We start from the raw sequence: 25896 nt of genomic DNA on the forward strand, positions 1-25896 counted from the left end.
AGAAAGACAATAGATGAACTGTCGGAGAGGAAAGCACAAGGCACACAAAAAACAGCACTACATTGTTTAAATCTGCAGGAGATGAGACTATTAAATTTCTAACTATGCCCATAAATATGGGACAAAATTGCCTAAAGTTTGGTTTATAAAGTTTATATTGTATTCAGTATAGGACAGTGATGGTAAACTTTTTGCAGTTGCGTGCCAAAAGCGGGGGAGCAGGGAGGGTTCACGTGCGCGTGTGCCAACATCCATAATTCAATGCACCCTGCCCCCCTGCACATGCACTATGCACTTAACCCATGTTTTTCCTGTCACTTATCATAAATCTGGTCTATCTCTGTGAAAGTCATCTTCCTTTCTTTCTACAGAATGACAGAAAAGAATTTCCTAATAGCCAAGATAAATTGCACAAATCTGCATCTCTACAATGGGAATGACAATCCCAAGCATCCTATGTGCCCAAGTGTCACCAACCCTAATATATCTTGCCACTAGAGCATGGGAAAACTGATTGAGTAATCCTTCTCTTTCCCTCTTTCCCTTGCCTTCAATTGCTGGAGCCTGGGAGGCTCAGCACCTGGCATCTGTCATCCCGTCATCTGAAAGGTTTGCCTTGTGAACCAAGGCAAGACCGCAATTTATGCCCTGAGCACTAACTGGCTTGAATTTGATACATAACTCTATGAAAGTGGGAGTAGAAAGTGTTGTCCATTCATCAGTCTAACCTTCAAGGAATCCTTTCCAAGGTGCTTAATGGTCCCATGGCCAAAAGGCAGAACATGCATGCTTGTGTCCACCTGGAAGATCTTTTTGAGGAATTTGTTTTTGGATGAATGAACAAGTTGCATTATGTCCGAGCTAAGCATATCACGGTTTTTCTCAAGGAAACCTGTGGGGAAGAAACACAATACATCTGTTTTTTCCATTTGATGTTAATTACATTTTCATGTTCACTTTATTGGGTTAAGCATTTTCCTTGCACAAATAGCTAGCACTCCATTTAAACTAATCCTTTGCAATTGAAAGAATTATACGGTTCTTTCTCATGGGCAGTTTGGAAGCGCTAGTTATCAGTCCCTGAGCTAACCAAAAAGTTTACTGATATAGGTTGTGTTTCACCAACACCTATTTTGCCATAGTTACAAGCTTTGAACATGGTTTTGTCCTCACTTATTATGGACAATTTTTTTTTTAGAAAACTGATGATTTTCCCTGGTTTTGTTTCCACTCTCACCAAGTATCTGACAATGAAAAGAACAATGCCAATCGCTTTCCCTTATGGGATGGAGCAGGGGAGTCATCTACTGATAGCAGGGGAGGGAGGGATACAGGATGAAATAGCAGAGAGTGCTCTTAATGTTCTTGTTTTGAGAGATCTCTACTCATGATAGATCAGTTACCTGACAAATTCTCAGATGAGACTTAACCATAATGTAAACTTTTATCAAATAATTTCCAATATCAAGGCCAAAAATAGAGCAGTCAAATTTCCACTGAATAAAAAGGACTGGAGAAAAAGTCTTTAAATCTTGGAGCACATACATCCATATATACATATATGGTCACATTCTGATTTCTAAGTACTGCTGAGAGCAGGTTTTCCTTCTCTATATGGCTTTTTTCTGAGCCGCAATAAGGAAACCTATCTAGTCATGTGAAGTCTGTCAGCTTCTGCCATAGACTGTTTATAATTCCTAAATATGGAGCTAAATGTCTGGAGAGTGAAGATTTACTGTTGTGTCTGGCATGAAGCCCTCACAGCATCCTGTGCTGCCAACACCCGAGCAGAGTGCCCAGATGGCCCCTGCCTTCTCCTCCACGCCAGGAAGATGTACAAATAGAGGGTTTAGAAACTGTAGTTGTATGAGACTCTTGGGTCTCATTAATACAAGTAATAAAACCAGGAAAAAGTACAGCTACACAAAGCCCCTTTGATCTGAAGCGCCTGTAAGACAGAAATAGTAATAGCATAACTTAGCTCTCCTTTCTGGCTTAAATCAATTTTCTGTCCAATGTAGAGTCTGGCACTTTTTTAAAATAACCAATAAACCCATGTTGTTAAGGAGTAGCACGTGATCTGACAAGAGCTTCAGAAAGTGCCAGTCATGCACTACATGGGCAGATGCCTGTTTGCCATCCAGGTGTCCAGTCTGTTTGCATCTCCAGCCAAACCAGTTCTGGAAGATAACAACCAGCAATCAGAAGGAACAGAAATGCCCACAGCAGCCTCAAGAGGCAAATAGAAGCTATTTCAGAAGCAGATTCTGAAACCTGCCCTCATCAACAGCAAATAGTGAAGTATGCCAGATCCTATTTGCAAAAGGAAAAGTGTCAGGGCAAGAGGAAAAACCTATTTTAAAACCAGCACAGTTAAGGATTGTTTATACTCTGCTCTTTCTGATATGGGCTGGTGACGCCAAGAAAATATTATGAGGACATGGCAGAAAAAAGAGGTTGCTAGTGAAGAACCACCTAAGTTTCTTGCATTTGCTAGAACATTTATCAAAAACAACAATATATACATCAGGCATCACAACAGCCTGAAGAACTACAAAGATGCTATAAGTCACTAGTGACAAAATGCCTTAAGTAACAATAAATAAAACTATTTATAGTCAAATACAGGTAGTCCTCGACTTACAACAGTTCACTTAGTGATCGTTCAAACTTACAACAGCACTGAAAAAAGTGACTTATGACCATTTTTCACACTTATGACCACTGCAGCATCCCATGGTTATGTGTTTTACATTTGGATGATTGACAACTGACTCATATTTATGATGGTTGCAGTGTTCTGGGGTCATGTGATCACCTTTTTCAACCTGCTGATAAGCAAAGTCAATGGGGAAACCAGATTCACTTAACAACCATGTTACTAATTTAACAACTGCAGTGATTCACTTAACAAATGTGGCAAGAAAAGTTGTAAAATGGGGCAAAACTCACTTAACAAACCCTTAGCTACATAAATTTTGGGTTCAATTGTGGTCATCGGTTGAAGACCACCTGTAATCGCCTTACTGGTCTTAATCAAAAGAAGCCTCTATTAATCAATGGAAAAGTACTGAAACTTACCTTTTGACTGGTAATAAACAACTCCAGCAAAATGGTTAATAGCAAAAATTGTATCATGGACATTCTTTGGAGGAATGTAGATTTTGCTTTTGCCATGGTGTGAATTGATTTTGTATAGCATAGTGGTGTCTGTCCCCTGGGAACATTCAAAAACATGAGTTGAAGCAAAATGCAGTCACTCTTTTTATGTTACTATGCTAAAATGAGCAACAACAATAATAACAACTTTGTGATAAACGTAACAAGGGCCAAATCTGATCTATAAAGAGGTATGGTGGGTTCAAACGAAGTATCCTCACTTTTATTAATTACTAGACAAGCCATGGTCCACTGGGTCTTCTTTTCAAAGTTATTTCCTTACCTAAGCAGAAAAACAGAATGACCATAGGCAGGCAAAAAAAATAGTGCAGCAGGAGTGACTTCCAACTTCCTGCCAGTTTACTATAGGTAGTCCTTGGCTTACAATTCATTTAGTGACCATTTGTGATTACAATTACACTGAAAAAGGTGACCTAAGATTGTTTTTCACACTTACAACTGTTGCAGCATCCCTATGGTCATATGATCAAAATTCTAATGCTTGGCAACTGGCATGCATTTATGACGGTTGCAATGTCTTCGGGTCTTATGATCACTTTTTGCAACCTTCTGATAGACAAAGTCAATGGACAAGCCAGATTCACTTAACAGCTGTGTTACTAATTTAACAACTGCAACGATTCACTTAACAACTAAGGCAAGAAGAGTTGTAAAATGGGAGCAAAACTCACTTAATAACTGTCTTGCTTAGCAACGGAAATTTTGAGCTCAATTGTAATAAGTCAAGGGCCACCTGTATATTGCAAATATGTCATTCTTTTATGACACAGAGATAGGAAGAAAGAACAGAATCTAGAAATAAAGCCAAAACTAGTCAAATAAAAATAAAAATATTTCTTTGTTGACAACAAGCCACTAGCTAGAATGCAAAAGAAAGACGGGGTGACAATTTCTCTTCTCTTTTCAATTTTGATATGCAATTGATTTCTGTTCTATCAATATCCTATAATGAAAAACATGTAACTGTACACAAGATAATAAGTATTTTCAGTGTAGGCTATTTGCTACAACACCCAACAATCAGTAGTTTTATTCCCACAGAAGCCTTAAGGAAAAATGATACTTACTTTGGGAAATCTGCTTTCCTCATCAATCAGTGAAACAATGTTCATGGGTTTGAGTACAATGACTTCCAAAGCGGCACAGTTATCCTTGAAGTCAATATGGTTCCAGGAGATTTGCTCAGCTAAGTATTCCTCCTGCTCCAGTTTGAAGATGTGGAGTACAAAGAATTGCTGGAGATGTTCATTGGCAAAGTTGATGCAAAACTGCTCAAAACTGTAGGGAGAATTTTCACTGAAAATATGTTTCAAACCCCTCCCACGAGAAATAAAAAAACTACATAAATAAATATAAATATTAAATGCCAGGGGTCACCAAAAAGTAACGATATCAATGATACATAGTAACAACTGATACTGCATGGATTAAACCATAATAAATAAATATATATTGTGTATTTCACAATTGCCCCATTCGTAAGCTTGACTCTTAGACAACAGAAGATATCAACAAGTACTTATAGTGTTTTAATGGCCAATAATTCAGACTTCCACAATCTGATATAATCCAGATGCTTGGGCTATCAATTCTGGCTGGCTGCCATTGGTTAACAAGATCTAGACTGAAAGGCTGAAGACTCTAGATCAATGTTTCTCAAACTTGGTGATTTTAAGATATGTGGAGTTCAAGTCTCAGAATTCCCCAGTCAGCCATGCTGCTAAGTTTGAGAAAAATTACTCTAGAAGGCAGCAGAAAGAAAAAGTGTTCTGTATTTCTTTGCATGAGCAGAAGCATCACGCGAGCAAGCGCCCACGAGCGAACCGGTAGTGACAGGTTTTGACATCCGCCCCTGCTTCAGAATACAGATATCCTCACTTATGACCACAATTGGGACTGGAATTTCCATCATAAATTGTTATTTTCCATAAGTCGAGTTGGCCCTGATTTTTATAACAATTTTTACAGTGGTCGTTAAGTGAATCCAGCTTCTCAATGGGCCTTTTGGCCATATAACTGGTTGTAAATGCAATTGCCAACCACCCAAATTGTGATCATGTGACCATGAAAATATTGCAATGGTAGTGTGAGTACAGGTTGTAAATCATTTTTTTCAAGACTCTCGTAACTTTGAATCATCATTAAACAAATGGTCATATATCAAGGACTACATGTATCCCTCTTGTAAGACTAATTACCGTAGTCAGTCCTAGACTTAACTTGAAGTAGACAATTGCAGTATTTTAACATGCCATTTGTTATAAAGAAGGAATTATTATTATTATTATTATTGGTTGGTTTGTTGCATAATTAGCCAGGTTTTTAGACTGGATTTGGTATTTTTGACCATTTATCAAGCCCTTCCCATAGGCAGATGTTGTTTAATAATATAAAAGACATCAGTGCAGGTTATACGCTGAAATACAAGCTGTTGCAACTGACTAATGTTGATTTTGTCAGTGCTGATGGTGTTCAAGTAGTGCTCCAGATGACAATCACACCCAACGTGACTATTACTATGGTTACTATCTTTGTTTTCTTTTGCCACAGTCATTTTACTTCTATTTACAGATTTTTATATTTTGTTGTTGTTTCTAGTTCTTTCTCTTCTGTTCTACTGTTTCCAGGTTTGCAATGTTCCCAATCCAGACGGGGTTTTTTTTTTGTCTTTCTTACAATTAAGATTAATTTATTATTATGGTTGGTTTCATAGTCAGCCAGATGTTTAGATTGGATTTGGCATTTTTATCCATCTATGAGTCCTTTCCAAGGACCCGGGATGGGAAAATGTTTTTGTTTAATAATATGAAAGATATCTTCATAGGATGTAAGCTGTTCCAGTGAAAACTGCCTTTTGCAAATTATGGATTGTGATTGTATGAATGATGATGGTATTATTATTATATAGTGTCCAACAGAAGTGTACAGTATGTATGAAAAGTCAGAACCCACAGGCAAATCACAATATGTTTAATTATTTTTTTTTCAGATAAAATGTTACTGTATTTAGCAATGTTGTAAAGTCATATGTCAGACAAGTAAGGGAATGTTTAGAAGAAAATGGCATCAATTTAAATTGTTAAAGGTAATTTATATAATTAATTACCTATAGGTCCCGATTTTTGGTACACTCTATATATTTAAGTGTGATGCATACAATACAATCTGTCATCTTTGAGTGGGATTGTTTATTGAAAAATAACTAATATCAGAATCTGGTTATGACTTATAGCATGTTAAGATCAATATTGGATTCAGTTTGAAGGTTCAGTTTGGAAACTAAGGTAAGTTATAAATCAGGTAAATACACTAGAGCTCTACCTCATGTATGCAATTTTATGGAAAATACAAAAATGTACTCTATTAAACATCCTTCATTTATAAATTTCTCTGCTCCCCATTTTGTGGTTTCGCTCATTTTTTTCTTACAACAAAGGATCTATTTAGTGCCACCAACTATGATTTTTGGTTGATAGCATTAAGAATCAGTTCTGAAATGCTAGTTCCCTAAATTTCTCAAAAGAAGTATACCTGTTAGTGTTAAAGTTTTCAAAGCCAAATATATCCAGGAGTCCAATGGATTTGTACATTTTTTTCTCATATGGAGAAGAAGGACCACAAATTGCATCATTGATCTTATTCACTATCCAGATGAAGAGGAATCCATAGATCCCCTAGGTTTAGAAATGGAATAAAGATAAGTCAGGTTTTATATACAAATTATTAAAATATACATTCATACACTAAAATATAGCTTTTAAAAAAAAGCTATCCAATAAATGCCTATTCATGCCTGCGCTAGATACATCTGGGGAACCAATCAGGCAAACTAATCAGGTATAGAAACTGCTGTCATAGTGATGATACAAAATTTGGCTATAATTCTAATGACCGGCCATTTAGTAGGTAGCACATGAGCAGGCTAAAAACTTTGTAATTAGAGGTAACATTAACTCTACCATTCAAAAGTAGCAAATAGGACACTCCCAAAGCACGTGTGCTGTCCTCTCCATTTTTAAAGCAAATACATGAATGTTTTTGATAGGTCCATTGTATCTACCTGACAGAGTCATTGAGGTGTTACTCAATTTGGTAGTTATTAATCTTCCAAATATGGGGGTTGGTGAATATACCGCTCTGCTTGATTAGTACAAATGTTTCGGTTTTCCTGTGATTGATTTATAGCATTTCACTTTGGTAGTATGATGCTGAAGTATGAATGCTATGTAACTACAATATTTACAATATTATAGCATCAGCAGCATATAGCAGAATAGAGAATGATTTATTGCCAGAGGAGGATGAAATTCAGCTTTGATAAGGGCTTGAATATTATTATTCATATTTATGATTATTATTTATTTATTTATTTATTATCCACTCATCTTACTTCAAGATAACTCTGTGCAGCTTATCCACAGCTGCCCAGTTTTTGATATAAAAACTGAATAGAGAGAGCAGGATATATCTCTGTTTAATTCCCTTCAAAAGTTATAATAGGGCCAGTCAATTTTCCACCATTTAACCTGCATTGCAGTCCCTTCATGTGACATTTTACAGGTAGTCCTCGCTTAACAACAGTAATTGGAACTGACAATTCCATCACAAAGTGACGTGGCTATAAAGCACAATATCATACGACTGCACTGATTTATGATAACAGTTGTGGCAGTTCTGATTGCTGTTGTTAAGTGAATTCCGCTCAGTTATTAAGCATAATGTCATGTGATTGTCATTTCAACCTCCTATTGACTTCCCCATTGACTTTACTTGTCAGAAGGTGGCAGTGAAGATTGTAATAATGATCTTATGATTGTGAAAACACTGAGATAGCTAGTCATAAGTGTTCTCATTCAGCGCTGTTGCAACTTTGCACACCACTGAATGGTTATTAAGTGAGGACTATCAGTAAGTAGTTACAAAAGCCAACAATTGATGGAGAAGCTGCTAGTTTTTGCCATGTGGCAAAATCATGAGGGGTTCATTGAAATGTATATATAAGCAGGGACAACTGAATCTTCTCTTTCTTTTGGTCTATATAGCTTTACACAGCTCTGAAGCAGGCATATTTGAGGCACATTTTTTAAACCAATCAAACAGAAGTATAAGAATCACATATACAATGACACTAAGAAGTCTTGCAGATCCATGAATATTTATTAATTGGTGATATTAAAAAGTTTTATCACATGGAGGTTAATATCAGAACAGCACTGTTCCCTTGTGTTCACACAACATTTGAGGAGCAGTGGTTGGGGGGAAGAATCCTTGACTGAGTGTCTTCTGTAGCAGAATATTTTGGTTTTCTATCCTTAAGCTTTGAAAACAAACATATCCCTGAGAAACACTATTGAAAAAACAGAGCTGGTCTCTTTTACCTTGACAAAGGCATCTCTCACATCAGCTGCTTGAGTCACACTTAGGGGCATAGAGACACTTTCCCCTCGGATGATGATGGAATGGTTTGTAAGGCTCTTGTGGAGTTCTTTAGAATCCACCTATGGAAATAGATATTGTATTGTATGATTTTATACAGACACAAAATATTTATCAAAGAAGCTATATCTATCACAGTTATATCTAACTGTGGGGGCTCCCACACTCTGGAACGAGCTTCCCCCAGGCTTACGCCAAATACCTGACCTTCGGACTTTCCGCCGCGAACTGAAGACACACCTTTTTATTCGCGCGGGGCTGGCTTGAATTGAATTTTAAATGGTCAATTTTTATTAATTTTAAATGGGGTTTTTAGTGTAAGGTAATTTTTTAAATTCTCAGGCTAATTTAATAAGTTTTTTAAATTGCATTTTAATTGTATTTTGTATTGCTTGTTTTATTCTGCCTGTACACCGCCCTGAGTCCTTCGGGAGAAGGGCGGTATAAAAATCAAATAAATAATAAATAAATAAAATAATAATAATGAAGGAATAGAGAAATGTATTAATGGGACACAGAAACAATACCATCTCTCAGTCAAACTTATTGCAAAAGATTATTCGCAAGCGTAAATTAAGAAGGGACTATTTTAAATTCCTTGGAGTAATTGTAATAAATATAATAAATAAAGCCAATACCTCTAGTAGTTTGGTTGCAGTGGAAAAATGTACAGAATCAAGAATATGAGAGCAGTCCAAATTTTCATACACAACACCTAATTATAGAAAAACAGTAAGTCTTATTCAAAATAAGTAAAAAATGCAGCATTTGTTTGTTTTATTTCAATTTCAGGCAATTGTTTGGCTAAAGTAAAGAACTAAAACTAAACCAGAATTTCTAGTTTCTGGAAAACATTATAATGTTAGCCTATTCAATAATATTATGCATTATCCTGAGCTGAAATTGAAAGTTGTTCTTAGGTTCTTTTAATATAAAATTAACACATTTAAATGTGGCAGCTAGTTAAACAATGGCATAACATTATAACACAGAGAATCCTTTGAAAAACATTTCTCTCAAGCACTGTTTAAAGAAAAGGACAGAAATCGCATTCTAAGAGGTTCAGATATGAAAGAGGTAAAGGAAATAGCTACATTATAGGCAAAGACAATTCAAGCCCAGGAAAACCAAAAGTAAAAAGCCATTGAGAAACTGAAACACTTCCCTTCACAGGTGAGCTTTTAAAAAGTGGAAACAGCTCCATGTTCTTGTATTTGATAGGAAGAAGGACATCTTTCCCTAGATGGGAATCAGATAAGTAAGCAAAGAAACCCAATCTGGAAGAGGATTGGAGAATCAAAAAAAAAATTGTAACAATGAAGGGAACAGTGAAAAAAGATCCAGACCAGGATTTTAAAAATTTGTTTTATGAATAATCTTTGCCATGCATTCGATTCTCTTGTTTCTATGTGTGAACCTGGAAGAGGAAGCAATAGCCAAGAGAAACTGTTCAAATTGGCTATTTAGGATTTTTCTTTTCCTTTATACTTGTCCAGTAGTTAATTCTCTACCCATAGTATACATAATAAAAGCTTGATTTTCTGAAAGGGCTTTAGTTTCTTTTGATCAATTAAGCTACAAAGGACAAGTTAGAGAGATGTATTATTTTCTTCCCCACAAGCAAATTCAGCAGTGTACCAAAAAGCTTTCTGTAAGAGTATGGGAAGGATATAGGGGAAATCTCATTCCAGTTCCTCAGAAGTTCCTCCTTCTTGTGACTTCGAAGTGCCATTGAACCTTGAAATCATCCTGTCCTTCCTAATCCTAATTAATCTTTTCCGATGTATAATGACTGGTTTATCAGCACTTTTTTTCTCAGTAGGAAAACAAGGCACTGAGAAAAAGAAAAAAATGGGGGAAATGGCTGGCTGACACTTCTTTGTGCTGCCCTATTGGACAACTGAAAAGGACAGTGGTCTATTCAAGTAACTCAGGAGGAAGGCGAGGTCACTGTGTAGTAAAACTGTGAAGGTTTGAGAAACATAACATTAGCTGTGTGAAAATGTCATATATATCTGTAAATATACACATGTACTAGGCTTACCTTCAAATTTTACATTTCCTAGATGCAAAATGGCTGCCAATAATTTGCTTATATTCCACTGCTCAGAATCAGAGAACATGAGAATTTTCATAGCTGAGCATATATGAGCATATTCCTTAGCATCATTACGTCCTTCACAGAAAGTGCATTTGCCCTGCAAATCAGCATAGCAGTAATGCAAGACGTCTCTTTCAAATACAACAGTATGCATAATATAAAGGTAAACGTTTCCCTGTCTAATCATTTCTGACTCTAGGAGGCAGTGCTCTTTTCCATTTTAGTTGAGGGTGTCAGCGTTGTCCAAAGATATTTCTGTGATCATGTGGCCAGTATAACTACATATTGAGGTGCACGGAATGCTGTTGCCTTCCCACCAAAGTGGTACCTGTTTACCTATTTATCTTTTCACATTTGCATGGTTTCAAACTGCTAAGTGGGCAGGAGCTGGGGCAAGTGAAGCAAGCTCACCCAGTCGCAGGCACTCAGGTCTTAAACTAGGCTGTCAGCTTTCCAGCTGATAAACTTAATGTTTTTAACCACTGAGCCATCACACTTCTATATACTGTATATTACATACATACATACATATATTCATACATACATACACTCATAATATAACTGAAAATGCCTACATCATGTACTTCAAATGAAAATATTTTTAAATACCATGAGAAGAAAAAATGAATAAATATACACAAACACACAAACATATACAAACACGTATGACGAGGGGTCCTCACTTATTGACTGCAATTGGATTGTAGGTAAAACACCAAGTGACTGCACCAACTTATACCATCTGTTTTGGCTGCAGTTATTAAGCATAATATCACCTAGCCATGACTTATGACTTCCTGCAACTTCCCCTTGTTTGTTAAAGTCAACTGTGAAGATTACAAATGGTGATCATGTGACTGTTATGCAACAATCATAAATATGCACCAGTTGCCAAACACCCAGATTGTGATCATGTGGCTAAAAGGATGCCATGACAACTGCAATTTCAAGGACTGGTTGTAATTCTCTTTTTTAGCACTGTTGTAATTTCAAATTGTCACTGAATGAGCAATTGATAAGCAAGGATTACCTATAATTAATTATCTTTTTCCCAAAATCACAAAATTTTAAAAGTCCTTTTAAAAATACATTGGACCACAGATACACAGTGCTGATGTAATATTTAGGATCTTAGAAGGTGCCATTGTCACATATCCAGCTCTTGATTCCTTACCATAGTTAGGTAAGTATACTCTGAAGTAGTGCCAAGATTCAATATTTTTTTCTGTTCCAGATTCATTCCCATTAACATGCAGTAAAATATATGATAATTTCTTTCCTCAGGAGCCTAAAACAATAGAAAGACCACAAATATGTCACTAAAAATAGAAATAGAAAAACCGCTACAATGAAATATATTTCTTAATATACCTGGCGACACACTCGAGACTTCTCCAGAAGGAACTGTTCTATTCGAGCTCCTTCTATTATACCATTTTGATTGAAGTGAATGTCAATGTATTTCCCAAAGCGGCTTGAGTTATCATTTCGAATTGTTTTAGCATTGCCAAAGGCTGCAAGAGAGACAAAATTGTGAAGCAAAAGGAGAAAAATGTAACCTATGTAATAGTGCTGAGGTTCAGAGGATAGAGACTAGGGGTCCCCAACATCCTTTCCCAGAAGCACTTACACTCTGGTCCCTCCTCCTGTTTCAGGATTGAAGCTTGTTAGTTCCTGCTGACATCACACATCTTAATAATAATAATAATAATAATAATAATAATAATAATAATAATAATAATAATAATAATAATAAGAAGAAGAAGAAGAAGAAGAAGAAGAAGAAGAAGAAGAAGAAGAAGAACAACAACAACAACAACAACAACAACAACAACAACAACAACAATGAGTTGGAAGGGACCTTGGAGGTCTTCTAGTCCAACCCCCTGCCCAGGCAGGAAACTCTACACCATTTCAGACAAATGGTTATCCAGCATTTTCTTAAAAATTTCCAGTGTTGGAGCATTTACAACTTCTGCAGGCAAGTTGTTCCACTGATTAATTGTTCTAACTGTCAGGAAATTCCTCCTTAGTTCTCAGTTGCATCTCTCCTTGATTAGTTTCCACCCATTGCTTCTTGTTCTACCCTCAGGTGCTTTGGAGAACAGCCCGACTCCCTCTTCTTTGTGGCAACCCCTGAGATATTGGAACACTGCTATCATGTCTCCCCTAGTCCTTCTTTTCATTAAACTAGGCATACCGAGTTCTTGCAACCGTTCTTCATATGTTTTAGCCTCCAGTCCCCTAATCATCTTTGTTGCTCTTTTTTGGCAGCTGCTGCACACTGCTGGCTCATATCTAAATGGTTATCCACTAGGACTCCAAGATCCCTCTCACAGTTACTACTATTGAGCAAGGTACCACATATCCAGTACCTGTGCATTTTTGTTTTTTTGGCCTAAATGTAGAACCTGACTTTTTTCACTGTTGAATTTCATTTTGTTAGATAGTGCCCAATGTTCTAGTCTGTCAAGATCTTTCTGTATCTTGAGCCTATCTTCTGGAGTGTTGGCTATTCCTGCCAGCTTGGTGTCATCTGCAAATTTGATGAGTTTCCCATCTATCCCCTCATCCAAGTCATTGATGAAGATATTGAAGAGTACTGGGCCTAAAACAGAGCCTTGGGATACTCCATTGCATTACTTCCCTCCATGTGGATGTAGTTCCGTTGAGGGCTACACGTTGAGTGCGGTTGATCAGCCAGTTATGAATCCATCTGGTGGTGGTGCTGTCTAACCCATATTTTTCTACTTTATCTAGTAGTAGGTTATGGTCTACTTTATCAAATGCTTTACTGAAGTCCAAGTAAAGTTATATCGACAGCATTCCTCTGGTCTACTAATTTTGTCACTTTGTCAAAGAATGCAATAAGATTTGTCTGGCATGACCTGTTTTTGACAAAGCCATGTTGGCTTTTGGTTATTACTTTGTTTGCTTCTAGGTGTTTGGTATTGAGGTTAGGCTGATAGGTCTGTAGTTTCCTGGATCTGTTTTTTTCCCCTTTTTTGAAGATGGGAACTACATCAGCTCTTTTCCAGTCCTCTGGCAGTTCCCCTGTGCTCCAGGATCTTTGAAAGATATAGTTCAGTGGTTCTGAGATCTCGTCTGCCAGTTCCTTCAGAACCCTGGGGTGTAATCCATCCGGTCCTGGTGATTTGAACTCATCTAGGGTAGACAAGTGTTCACTTACCATTTCCTTCCCTATTTTAACTTGTGTTCCTAATCTGTTTTTTGTGGTGCTGTTTTTGATAGGTTGGATTGTTTTTTCCTTTTGTGTAAAGACAGATGCAAAAAATGAGTTAAGTAGATCTGCTTTCTCCCTGTTGCTTGTCACTTTCTTGCCACTTTCTCCCAGCAATGGGCCAATTGTTTCCTTGACTTGTTTCTTGTTTTTAACATGTTGGAAGAAGCTTTTTTTGTGTTATTTTTTTACTTTTGTCGCTAGCCTTTGTTCATTGTGAGCCTTAGCTTTCCTCACTTCATCTTTACAGGCTCGGGCTATTTGCTGATATTCTGCCTAAGTTATTTGCCCTCTTACCACTTTTTATACTTGTCCTTTTTGTCTTTCAATTTTTCAGAGAGTTCTTTATGCAGCCATGCTTGTTTCTTTTGAGATCTACTATTTTTCTTCTTCATTGGTATTGTGCTAGAGTGGGCTTTTATAATCTCACTTTTCAAAATTTCCCAAGCTTCCTGAATTGTTTTCCCCTTGAGGATTCTTATTCATGGAATCCTTCTCAAGCTCTCTCTGAGTTTATTGAAATTAGCTCTCTTAAAGTCCAAGTTGTTCTACTACTTGTGTTTGCATAATGTTGAATTCCAATATTGCATGATCATTTGCCACCAAGGTTCCTGTAGCTTCAACACCTTCTATCATTTCATCTCTGTTAGTGAGAATTAAGTCCAATATGGCTGATCTCCTTGTTCCCTTCTCTACTTTTTGGGAAACAAAGTTGTCTGCTAGGTTTGTTAGGAACCTGTTGGATCTTCCACTTGGTGCAGAGTTTGTCTCCCAGTTGATGTCAGGGTAGTTAAAATCCCCCATTACTACTGTGATGTGCTTCCTACATACCTTAGTTAGCCGACTAGCAAAAAGTTCATCTACTTCCTCTCTTTGGTTGGGTGGCCTATAGTATAGACCTATGGCAATATCATTTCCCTCTCCTTTAATATTGACCCAAATGCATTCAAGATAATTTTTATCATTGTTGTGCTCTATTTCTGTAGAGATGTAGTTATTTCTTATATATAGTGCAACTCCACCTCCTCTTTTATTTGGTCTATTTTTTTTAAATAATTTATATCCCTCTAGCTGTATGTTCCATTTCTCAATTTCATCCCACCAAGTTTCCGTAAGGGCAACAATATCATATCTGCCCTCATTTACTTGAATTTCTAATTCACCCTGTTTTACAAGATGTCTTACAAGAGACATCACACCTGATACATCCTGAACCAAGCAGGAAAAAGATATAGGGATTTCACAATTTGTGTTCTCTGTCTGGCATTTAAAACTTTAAAAGTCAAAACAGTTTTTCAATAGTACCAATCTCTTGCCAATATAGCATAGAACCATGGTGATTAGAGGCTTCAGCTCTTCCTTCCTTTATTTTCAGCACTTCAAAAATAAAACTAATTTAACAGGAGATCAACATAATTCAAAAGATTTTAAAGGAAATGAATGAATGTAGTCTGATATATGAATAAAGGTTTACATTAAAACCCAGTTCAATAATTCACAGAGAAAGTTAGTGCAACACAGAAAAAAAGAAGTATTTGAAATAATTTAAAACACTGAGTTTTTCTTTAAAAACTATTGCTAGCAACAACAACAAAAACCCACTGATTTTCTGCTGTAAGCAGAACTGCAGTTGTATTTCCATTTTGGTACTAAAGAATGCCCTATCAACATGCAATGTTCAAGCAAGTGATAAAATATTTCTGCGTTTGAAAACCTAAACCTTAATCTGAGGAGCAGAATTTCTAGTGGACTAAGGGCCACAGGGGATGGATCAGAAAAAGTGGGAGGGATCATCAAGTAAGGAAATTATTCACATATACCCATGCAAGCATACAAATACAGACAGAACTCATAAGCCTTGTAAAGTAAGAAAGATGGCTTTGATAGAAATATGCAAGAACCATTACCTAGGCAAAAAGGCCCCAAACAATGAGATAACATTCAAAAACAACTCAGACAGATATCTCTCTAATTCACTGGAGCATAAGAAGGTGGGGGAAGAAAAGCCCAATCAGAACTTGCAATTCTGTTTTTATAGCCAATCTCAGTAAAAGCAGTTTTAGTCCTTATGTGGATTTAATTTCCTGATCTGGTATATCTAGTGTATGGCTGACAACTATATACACATGTAATAATAATAATAATAATAATAATAATAATAATAATAATAATAATAATAATAATAACAACAACAACAACAACAACAACAACAACAACAATAACTATTATTATTATTATTATTATTATTATTATGTGTGTGTGTGTGTGTGTGTGTGTGTTATTAGATTTTTATACCGCCCTTCTCCCGAAGGACTCAGGGCGGTTCACAGCCAATATAAAACAATGACAATTTACAACTAAAACAGAAATTAAAAAACTTATTATATGATTGGCAAAAATTTAAAACATTTAGACCTAAAAACCCCTAAAATTTATATTAAATATAAATTAAAATTCAATCCCTATTAAAATATTAAAATTTAAAATTCCTAAGCCAGTCCCGCGCGAATAAACAAATACGTCTTCAGCTCGTGGCGAAAGGTCCGGAGGTCAGGCAATTGACGCAAGCTAGGGGAAAGTTCATTCCAGAGGGTAGGAGCCCCCACAGAGAAGGACCTTCCCCTGGGGGCTGCCAGCCGACATTGCTTGGCGGACGGCACCCTGAGAAGTCCCTCTCTGTGTGAGCGTACGGGTCGGTGGGAGGCGTGTGGTAGCAGTAGGCGGTCCCATAAGTACCCTGGCCCTAAAGGTAGTAACCAAAACCTTAAAGTGCACCCGAAAGACCACAGGCAGCCAGTGCAGCCTGCGCAGGAGTGGTGTTACATGGGAGCCGCGTGCGGCTCCCTCTATCACCCGCGCAGCTGCATTCTGAACTTACTGGAGCCTCCGGGTGCACTTCAAGGGGAGCCCCATGTAGAGAGTATTGCAATAATCCAAGCGAGAGGTAACAAGAGCGTAAGTGACCGTGCATAGGGCATCCCGGTCAAGGAAAGGGTGCAACTGGCGGACCAGGCGAACCTGGTAAAAAGCTCTCCTGGAGACGGCTGTCAAGTGATCTTCAAACGACAGCCGTCCATCCAGGAGAACACCCAAGTTGCGCACCCTTTCCATTGGGGCCAGTGATTCGCCCCCAACAGTCAGCTGGGGCTGCAGCTGACTGTACCGGGGTGCCGGCATCCACAGCCACTCCGTCTTGGAGGGATTGAGCTTGAGCCTGTTTCTCCCCATCCAGACCCGTACGGCTTCCAGGCACCGGGACAGTACTTCTACAGCTTCGTTGGGGTGGCCAGGGGTGGAAAAGTACAGCTGCGTATCATCAGCGTACAGTTGGTAACTCACCCCAAAGCCACTGATGATCTCACCCAGCGGCTTCATATAGATGATGAACAGGAGAGGCGAGAGAATCGACCCCTGCAGCACCCCACAAGTGAGGCGCCTCGCGGTCGATCTCTGCCCCCCTGTCAACACCGTCTGCGACTGGTCAGAGAGATAGGAGGAGAACCACCGATAAACGGTGCCTCCTACTCCCAAACTCCCCAACCGGTGCAGCAAGATACCATGGTCAATGGTATCAAAAGCCGCTGAGAGATCTAATAGGACCAGCGCAGAGGAACAACCTCTGTCTCTGGCCCTCCAGAGATCATCCACCAACGCGACCAAAGCTGTCTCCGTACTATATCCGGGCCGGAAGCCAGACTGAAACGGGTCTAGACAGACAGCTTCATCCAGGTATTGGGGTAGCTGACATGCCACACACTCTCTACAACCTTCGCAACAAAGCGAAGGTTGGAGACCGGACGATAATTTTCCAGAACAGCTGGGTCCAGGGAAGGCTTCTTGAGGAGGGGTCTCACCACCGCCTCTTTCAAGGCGGCAGGGAAAACCCCTTCCAACAAGGAAGCATTAATGATCCCCCGGAGCCAGCCTCGTGTCACCTCCTGTGTGGCCAGCACCAACCAGGAGGGGCACGGGTCCAGTAAACATGTGGTGGCATGCAACCTCCCCAACAACCTGTACACGTCCTCGAGAGCCACAGGGTCAAACTCATCCCAAACAATCTCGACAAGACGAGTCTCCGCCCTCTCACCTGGATCATCCCAATTTTGATCCAAACCATCCCGGAGCTGAACGATTTTATCGTATAGATAACCACTAAATTCCTCGGCACGTCCCTATAAGGGGTCATCCCGCACCTCCTGATGAAGGAGAGAGCGGGTCACCCAAAACAGGGCAGCCGGGTGGTTATCTGTCGACGCAATGAGGGAGGAAACGTAAGAACGTTCGCCTCCCTCAATGCCACTAGGTAGCTCTTAGAGTAAGACCTAACTAGTGTCCGGTCAGCTTCGGAACGGCTGGACCTCTAGGTACTCTCTAGGCGTCCTCTCCGGCGTTTCATCTCCCTCAGCCCCTCGGAAAACCAAGGGGCCGGTTGAGATCTATGCCAGGTCAGAGGCCGCAAAGGCACAACACGATCTAAAGCCCCAGCCGTGGCCTGTTCCCAGGCCACAACTAGTTCTTCAGCCGTGCCGTGGGCCAGATCCTCAGGGAATGACCCAAGCTCCGTCAGAAACCTCTCGGGGTCCATCAGGCGCCTGGGACGGAACCACCGTGTTGGTCTCGTCTCCCTGCAGTGGTGGGTAGCGGTCCGAAAGTCCAAGCAAAGGAGGAAATGATCTGACCATGACACAGGCTCTGTTACTAAATCTCCTAACTCCAGATCATTTAACCACTGTCCAGAGATATAAATCAGGTCCAGTGTGCGTAGGGCCATCAACTACTTGAATCAGGTCCAAGGCTGTCATGGAGGCCTGGAACTCCCGAGCCGCCGTCGATGACAAGCCGGTCGATGGCAAGTTGAAATACATATGTAATACTTTCCATGCTTCCCAATACTACGTTAGTATTATTAGCTGTAGCAGTTGCGCCCCTTCCTTGACCGGGATGCCTTATGCACGGTCACTCATGCCCTCGTCACTTCCCGCTTGGATTATTGTAATGCTCTCTACATGGGGCTGCCCTTGAAGTGCACCCGGAGGCTGCAGTTAGTCCAGAATGCAACTGCGCGGGAAATAGTGGGAGCAACTCGTTGCTCCCATGTAACACCAATCCTGCGCAGTCTGCACTGGCTTCCTGTGGTTTTCCAGGTGCGCTTTAAGATTCTGGTCACCACCTTTAAAGCGCTCCATGGCTTAGGACCCGGGTACTTATGGGACCGCCTGCTGTTACCTTTTGCCTCCCACCGACCCGTACGCTCTCACAGAGAGGGCCTTCTCAGGGTGCCGTCCGCCAAACAATGTCGGCTGGCGGCCCCCAGAGGTAGGGCCTTCTCTGTGGGAGCTCCTACGCTCTGGAACGAGCTTCCCCCTGGGTTACGTCAAGTGCCTGATCTTCGGACCTTTCGCCGTGAGCTGAAAACGCACCTATTTATTCAAGCGGGACTGGCTTAAAATTTTAGTGGGTTTATTTATATTTTAATGTTTTAAATGTTTTAAATTCGGCCACCTTATAATATGCTTGTTTTAATTTCTTTTAATGTTTATATTGTGACTTTTACATGGCTGTACACCGCCCTGAGTCCTTCGGGAGAAGGGCGGTATAAAAATTGAATAAAATAAATAAATAAATAAATAAATGTATTAATACTAATACTATTACAGAAGGAAGGAAAGCTGGATCTGACAGAGGGATTGGTAGGCAGAGAGAGATAGATAGAATAGTACAGAGCACTGAATTCTTTGCTGATGTATCTGTAATGACCGGATGGCAGAGGAAGACTAGTCTCTGGCTGAAAGGGGGGTGGAATAGATACAGAAAGGCTCGACTCATAGCAGATGAAGCAGGATGTACAAAGGCACATTCTGAGGTAATGTAGGAAGTTAGCACCCACCACTCTCCTAGAAGAATGAAATATTCTAGGAAATATTAAAAAGACAGAATATTATATTTCCCTGGATGAGAAATGGATAAACACTTTTTTTTAGGCAGGAAGCAGACTCACTCTTAATAGCTCCCATCCTCCTCAATAGCCCACAGCATATGTCAGCACTTAAGAGATAAAGAGATGGCTAGGTCTATTCATAAGCAAATACCCTCACCCAAGATCCAACAAAGGTAGGATTAGCCCTCAGCCATAATAGGAATTGCCCAAAGTAATTCATTGCATCACCCAGCACAGTTCAACCAAGCTTGACTCAGAAAACCTTCAAGGTTAGCTATGACCCCTACAGCAGCCAATAGCTTGTCACAGGAACAGGAAACTAAAATTCAAAGCCCAAGAAAGGATATAAATCTCTCTCTCTCATCCATATGTTCAATTGCCCAGGACCTCAAACCATGTGGTCCTGTCCATCATTAAATCTCTTTCCAAATAGCCTGCATGTTTCCAGTGTCTTTCTGCCCACTTGGAACTGAACTCAGATGGACATTTCTTCCAATAGTAAGAAAGGATTTTCTGGGATAGGGTGATTTTCTGGGATGGGGTATTTTCAAGTACTTTCCTGATGGCATAATTTCTGACTTGAATTGCTCAAAAGGAGGGGAAATCACCACCCTGTCCCCAAATGTTCTAAATTTGGGAATAACAAAAATAACTTTATCCTTATTTCAAACAAAAGGAGAATCAGAATAACAGACTCATTTTGTGGTGAGATGGCAAAAACAAAATAAATAATATAAAATAAATAAACAAAAACTGTAGCTTGGCAATGAAACTATCTGAAAATGACATTTCATTCCTCGTCCTTTTGTGTGCCCCCCTTTCTTTCTTAACCTGGCTTAAAAACTAGCAGATTAAAATGAGTACCCTTTGATGGAGATATAGAGCCATAATGTCTCAAAACCAGACGAAACAAAACAAAACCAAAGTTTTACAACATGTTACTTTTAGAATAAATCAGCTCAATCTTCCAACAATGTTGATGTCAAGTTACCATATTTTAAATTGGCAAAAAACCCACAAAAAAGTCCTTGCAAGGAAGTGCCCTTATACAATTGGATTTCAAGGTAATGACTGAAAGCCAGAGTCACCTTTCTAATATTAGGAAAGTGAAATATGCTATAGAGTATTTTAAAATGATGTAAAGCAAAGTTCTCAATATTTCACCTTGTGCATGTAGCCTACCTTCCAAAATGGGATTGGCTTCTAGAATCTGTTGTTCAATCCAGGAATGTTGACCACTAATAACAGCTAAGAACTGCAACATCAATTTTGTGCTTTCAGTCTTCCCAGCTCCAGACTCTCCACTGGAATAAATTTTGTAATACTGGTAAATCAGAAGTATAAATTTTTGAGAAAGAAAAGTGAATTTTATTTTCTATTACAGCAGCATACTTTTGAAATAATTAATAATAAATGTTTTGGTATATGCAGGAATGCAATCACCGAACTTTGCTAAAATACTCATATCTTTTTCAGGTTTCCCTACAAGTCATGTGAGGTGACTACTTTAAAGATGGTCTCCACTTGTGCTCCCAAGTATTCCATAGTAACTTTTCAGAATCATTTTCAAAGCCTCTATAATACTTCCTTTGTTACTTTTCCTCCGTTTCTTTTCCTCCAAGCTATTTAAATATTTCACAGTACTAACACATTTTTTCCATTACATTATGTGCCCCTTACCTAATGACAGAGCATTGATCTCTCTTATTCCTCAACATGTTGAAATAACAATTATCAGCAATGGCAAAGACATGAGGAGGCAGTTCCCCAATTCTCTTGTTGCAGTAGAGCTGGATTTGTTCCATGGTATACAGTGGCAGCACTTGATATGGATTGATGGCTACAAGAATAGAACCTGTGTAGGTCTAAAAAAGTTTATGCCAATGAATACGAGAATCTTGGAATAAATTAGTGATGAGTTTTCAAATGAAGTATCAACATCAATCTCAAAATAAGTTACTGATAGGAATATTTACAATATCAAACAACATTCTTATCATCTTATTCCCCTTAGAAATACATGAAATTATAGGTGACTATTCTAGGAAAAGTAAAAACTGTAGAATGTAAATGACTAAATATAAAGCATATAAAATTGGAAGATTTGAATGAAATATGTGTGAAAGGCCTTAGAATACATTATATTTACAAAATGTGTATACAGAAGATTCTTGCAAACAAATTAGACTGTAGACATTTTGCTTGTTTTTAAAGCCATTTCTCTGTATATGATTTTATTTCTAAGCAATAGAGAATATATAATTCTCTCATTATAAAGCATTTTTAAAAATGGGGCTTCAGAATCTGTACTTGACTACATATTATTAATAAAAAATCAGTCTTACATAGATTTTATTATCTTTGTAGCGGATATATAGGTTGTGTACCATGCCAGCTTCATTCATCTCTTCAAGATGTATCATATCTTCCACTCCTTGGATGGAGGCAGCATGCATTGGTCGCATTGTGCTAATATTTTGAGCTGTGATCCAGTGCTCCTTAAATACAAGTGCATTTAACTGTCTGGATTTCATAAAATAGCTTAGTTTCCTCCTGAAAATAGCTCTTAAGATTCAGGCCATAGATAACATTAGAATGCTTATTTGAAAATGCAACAATTAAAAGAATGATACAGGGTTCTGGTTTCTCCTGTTACATTGCATAACACTTGTTTAATTTTGGCTATGAATCCCAGAGCTTTGCAAAATCCAAAGATTTGGCTCTATCTGATTTCAAACTTATTTCCAGCTTTGGAATGCATAAGTGTCAAATATGAACAATGCTCCAAAACACCACCTTACATCTGTTGTCAAAGTGTAATTTTAAAAAAAATAAAAGATAAGAAAATTATTAAATGCATAGGAAGAACTCCTATTAATCTTTTTTAAATAAGTTGCATTACATTAATTGAAATACAAGTTTAGATTAAATCCCAATTACGTTTTGACAGGAATCCTACTCACTTTTTAGAATTGAACATCCCACTAAAAATTCAAGTGTACTGTTGAGCCTGTACTAATTATAGATCCATCCAGCTCTCCAGTTGGATGCAGAAGATCATAAACAAAAATTGGGTACAGATGAAACTGTTAAGTAGCCTACCTTGCCTTCATCATCCTCCAGTAAGAATCGTCCTGAGTTAGATACTTTCACAACCGCCCCAATGGGCACATTAAACTCTTTGCCTGAATGGGATTCCAGCCATACATGATCACCCTAAGAGAAACAATATTCTATAAAAGATCTTATGCTTTTCCTTGTTCTGACTTACCTTTTTTTTTGCTTTATATGCTGCCAAATCCAACAGATTCATAGTTTTCAATTGCAATGAAAGCAGCTGCACATATAACTCATACAAGCAAAAAAACATTAAACAGAGTAGTTCTATTCATGTACGTTAAATCCTTACAGATTTTTGCAGCACCTCCAAAAGTTATTTAATAATAAAAGCTAATGGTATTTCAAAAAGTAAACATGCTGTCTCAGTGATTCTTGTAGACAGAGAAGTGGAAAACTGTTAGAGAATAACAGAAGGCAAACACTGGATTCTCCAATGGTGTAGAGAAAAGCTGAAGTTTACTCTTTCTAGTCCATTGAGTTTCAGGAACTGGGTTTGAAAACAACTCTTTGGAGTCAAACGAAGAATTCAAAGTAATATTCAAAATAAAGTACCTAACCAAATGAGTAAATACTTCTGGCAGAAGCTGTTACAGGTTTCTTCTCCTAGTCTTGTATCAATAGTCTTAGTAAAGTTTCCAAATTCACCTGCAACTCCTTAGTTGACCTCTTTGCTCTGAGGATGACACTCCAGACTGAGGAATCAGCTATCTTCTCTACCTGGGCAATGATTTGAGTCACAACCAGGGCAGCGTAGAAGAGTGGTGTGTTCGTAGAGGCCTGATAAGGGTAATCCAGCAAATGCTTTCTCTGTAAATTTCCCAGTGTTGTCCTCTGGCAACTGTCGACTTCGACATCCTTCTTCTCCAATGCTCACACACACTTGCTCCTTCATCAGACCAGCCTTTACGCTTAAGCAGGCACAGAGTCAGTTTTAAGACTCTTCAAATCCTAGTCCATGGCAACGGATGCATTAAAAGAACTTACTTTTCTACATCCCTTGCATGTGCGCAGAACAGGAAAGTAATGCTTTTCGGTACGGTATGACATCTCTTTCATCAAGATGTTAGAGAAGAGCAGCCATGGCCCCATCATGAGCAATTCTCATCAATTTTACGATATGGTGATTACTGGAATGTAATTTTGGCAATCATTTGTTCTGTCAATATAGATTTTTTTGCAGCTTATATAATTTATAACAGAGTCAATATGGGAAAAGACGACAGTATCTGCTTTGCTTGACTCTTGCCCCATCTGACTGATTAAATCTGCCAGATTGTAAGGAAGGTGAAGGGAGGTGAACCTACTTGAGGGTAGCATGTGATCTCTACCAGGTTATGACCTTTACTAAAAATAGCCCTCCTTTGATTAGGAAGATTTTTGCAATTATAGGTCAGTGTCAAATATTCTAGGCATGAGTAAAATGATCAAGAAACTGGTGATTCTGCAGTTCCAAATGCATGGATGAAATAGATTTTCTGGACCTAGTTCATTTGGAGTTTTATCCAGGTTATGATACTAAGACTGCCTTTGATATATATTCCTTATGTTGTAGGCAAGATTCCCCATCTTGTTCTTACCTTATTTGTTTTGTTAACTCTTTTTTTAATTATATTACCGTCAATTTTTTTTCTCATTGTGATATTGTGAGCTGCCCAGAATCATTCTAGACTATAGTCTGGCTGTGCTTAAATTACACTAAATTAAATTAAATCTACACTGAAATTGGGGTTCCTACTATTTCACTGGGACCTCTTGGTGCTTTTTTTTAATACCATCATCTATATTATCCTTCTGGCTCATCTGGTAGGGTTAGAACTTGGGGGCTCTGTTTTGTAGTGGTTGCAGTCCTTCCTGTTGGAATACATTCTGATAGTTTATCATTGACCAATGGCTTTCCCAATGAATTGTAGGAGAATGCAGCAGAAATTATATGAAAAGAAATTAAGTACTAATTATGGAAGCCAGAAAGACAAGCCACAACATACCAGGCATGTGTGTGACTATGGATCATTCAGAGGTATCATCAATATTAGATGGCTTCAAGTTATTATTTAACTATAGGAAGCTCATAGTTAAATAACATCCTTGCATATACCACAATCTTGCGAATGAAGTGGATGAAAGATAAGGAATAAACTTAAATTCAGACAAGGATGAAGCTGAACTCTCCACAAAAGAGAAAGCTTGTTATTTCAGAGAGATTCTTGATCCCCAGGTATCACTGAATTTAAAGAGACAACTACAGTGAGAAAGGAGTTTGCACAGCTAAAACTACTCCACCAACACCAGCCCTCCTTGAGCCAGGCAAACATGCTGACAATTATCCATGTCTTGTTTCAATCATCTTCACTGCTGCAACACATTCTTTATGTGGCTATTTTAAAAAAAATATACAGAATGTGAAATTAGTATAATATGGCTGCTAACCAGAGCAAGACACAAGGAAGACATCATGTCTATAACTGTTGTGGTCCACTGGCAGCTTGCGGAGCTGGCAGCAGAATCGGACAGTGAGGAAATTGGGGAGGAACCTGGGCCAGTCCTGGAGTCTTGGGAAGGCTAGGACGAGGGCTCTGCGTCAGAGGGAGAGAGGGGGCCAGGGCCATCTGGGAGTTATGTGCTGCCTCCGGAGCCTCCAGAGTTGGACATCAGCGAAGCAGAGGAACAGGGGGAGCCTGTTGCCAGTGCACGCATGTGCAGAGCTGCCAGAAGGCAAGAACAGTTAAGACAAAAGGGACGACTTGGGAGTAGGGCTTGGAGATGATTGGCCCCTCCCATAAGACATAAAAGAGGAGCAAAGGCACATGAGCCTTTGCAGGAATCAACTTTTTTCATTCTGATCAGTTTCAATTCTGAAGCTCCGTTTGATTCTGTGCTCCA

At 38.7% G+C, this 25896-nt stretch overlaps 1 protein-coding gene across 1 annotated transcript in view; it reads right to left on the bottom strand.

Annotated features, from left to right (window-relative positions):
• Positions 1–25896, bottom strand: part of MYO7B (myosin VIIB) — a 91691-nt gene that overhangs the window by 56581 nt on the left and 9214 nt on the right. The window contains exons 3-15 of the mRNA XM_058187988.1: positions 22999–23112; positions 22242–22394; positions 21577–21761; positions 21079–21200; positions 12089–12231; positions 11892–12005; positions 10661–10814; positions 9255–9331; positions 8559–8678; positions 6712–6854; positions 4248–4458; positions 3082–3217; positions 729–892 (exon numbers count right to left, since the gene is read on the bottom strand). Of these exons, the coding sequence (XP_058043971.1) occupies positions 729–892; positions 3082–3217; positions 4248–4458; positions 6712–6854; positions 8559–8678; positions 9255–9331; positions 10661–10814; positions 11892–12005; positions 12089–12231; positions 21079–21200; positions 21577–21761; positions 22242–22394; positions 22999–23112 (1836 nt within the window). The remainder of the gene's footprint in view (positions 1–728; positions 893–3081; positions 3218–4247; positions 4459–6711; positions 6855–8558; positions 8679–9254; positions 9332–10660; positions 10815–11891; positions 12006–12088; positions 12232–21078; positions 21201–21576; positions 21762–22241; positions 22395–22998; positions 23113–25896) is intronic.

Source organism: Ahaetulla prasina, chromosome 6, assembly GCF_028640845.1.
Source record: "Ahaetulla prasina isolate Xishuangbanna chromosome 6, ASM2864084v1, whole genome shotgun sequence".
NCBI lineage: Eukaryota > Metazoa > Chordata > Lepidosauria > Squamata > Colubridae > Ahaetulla > Ahaetulla prasina.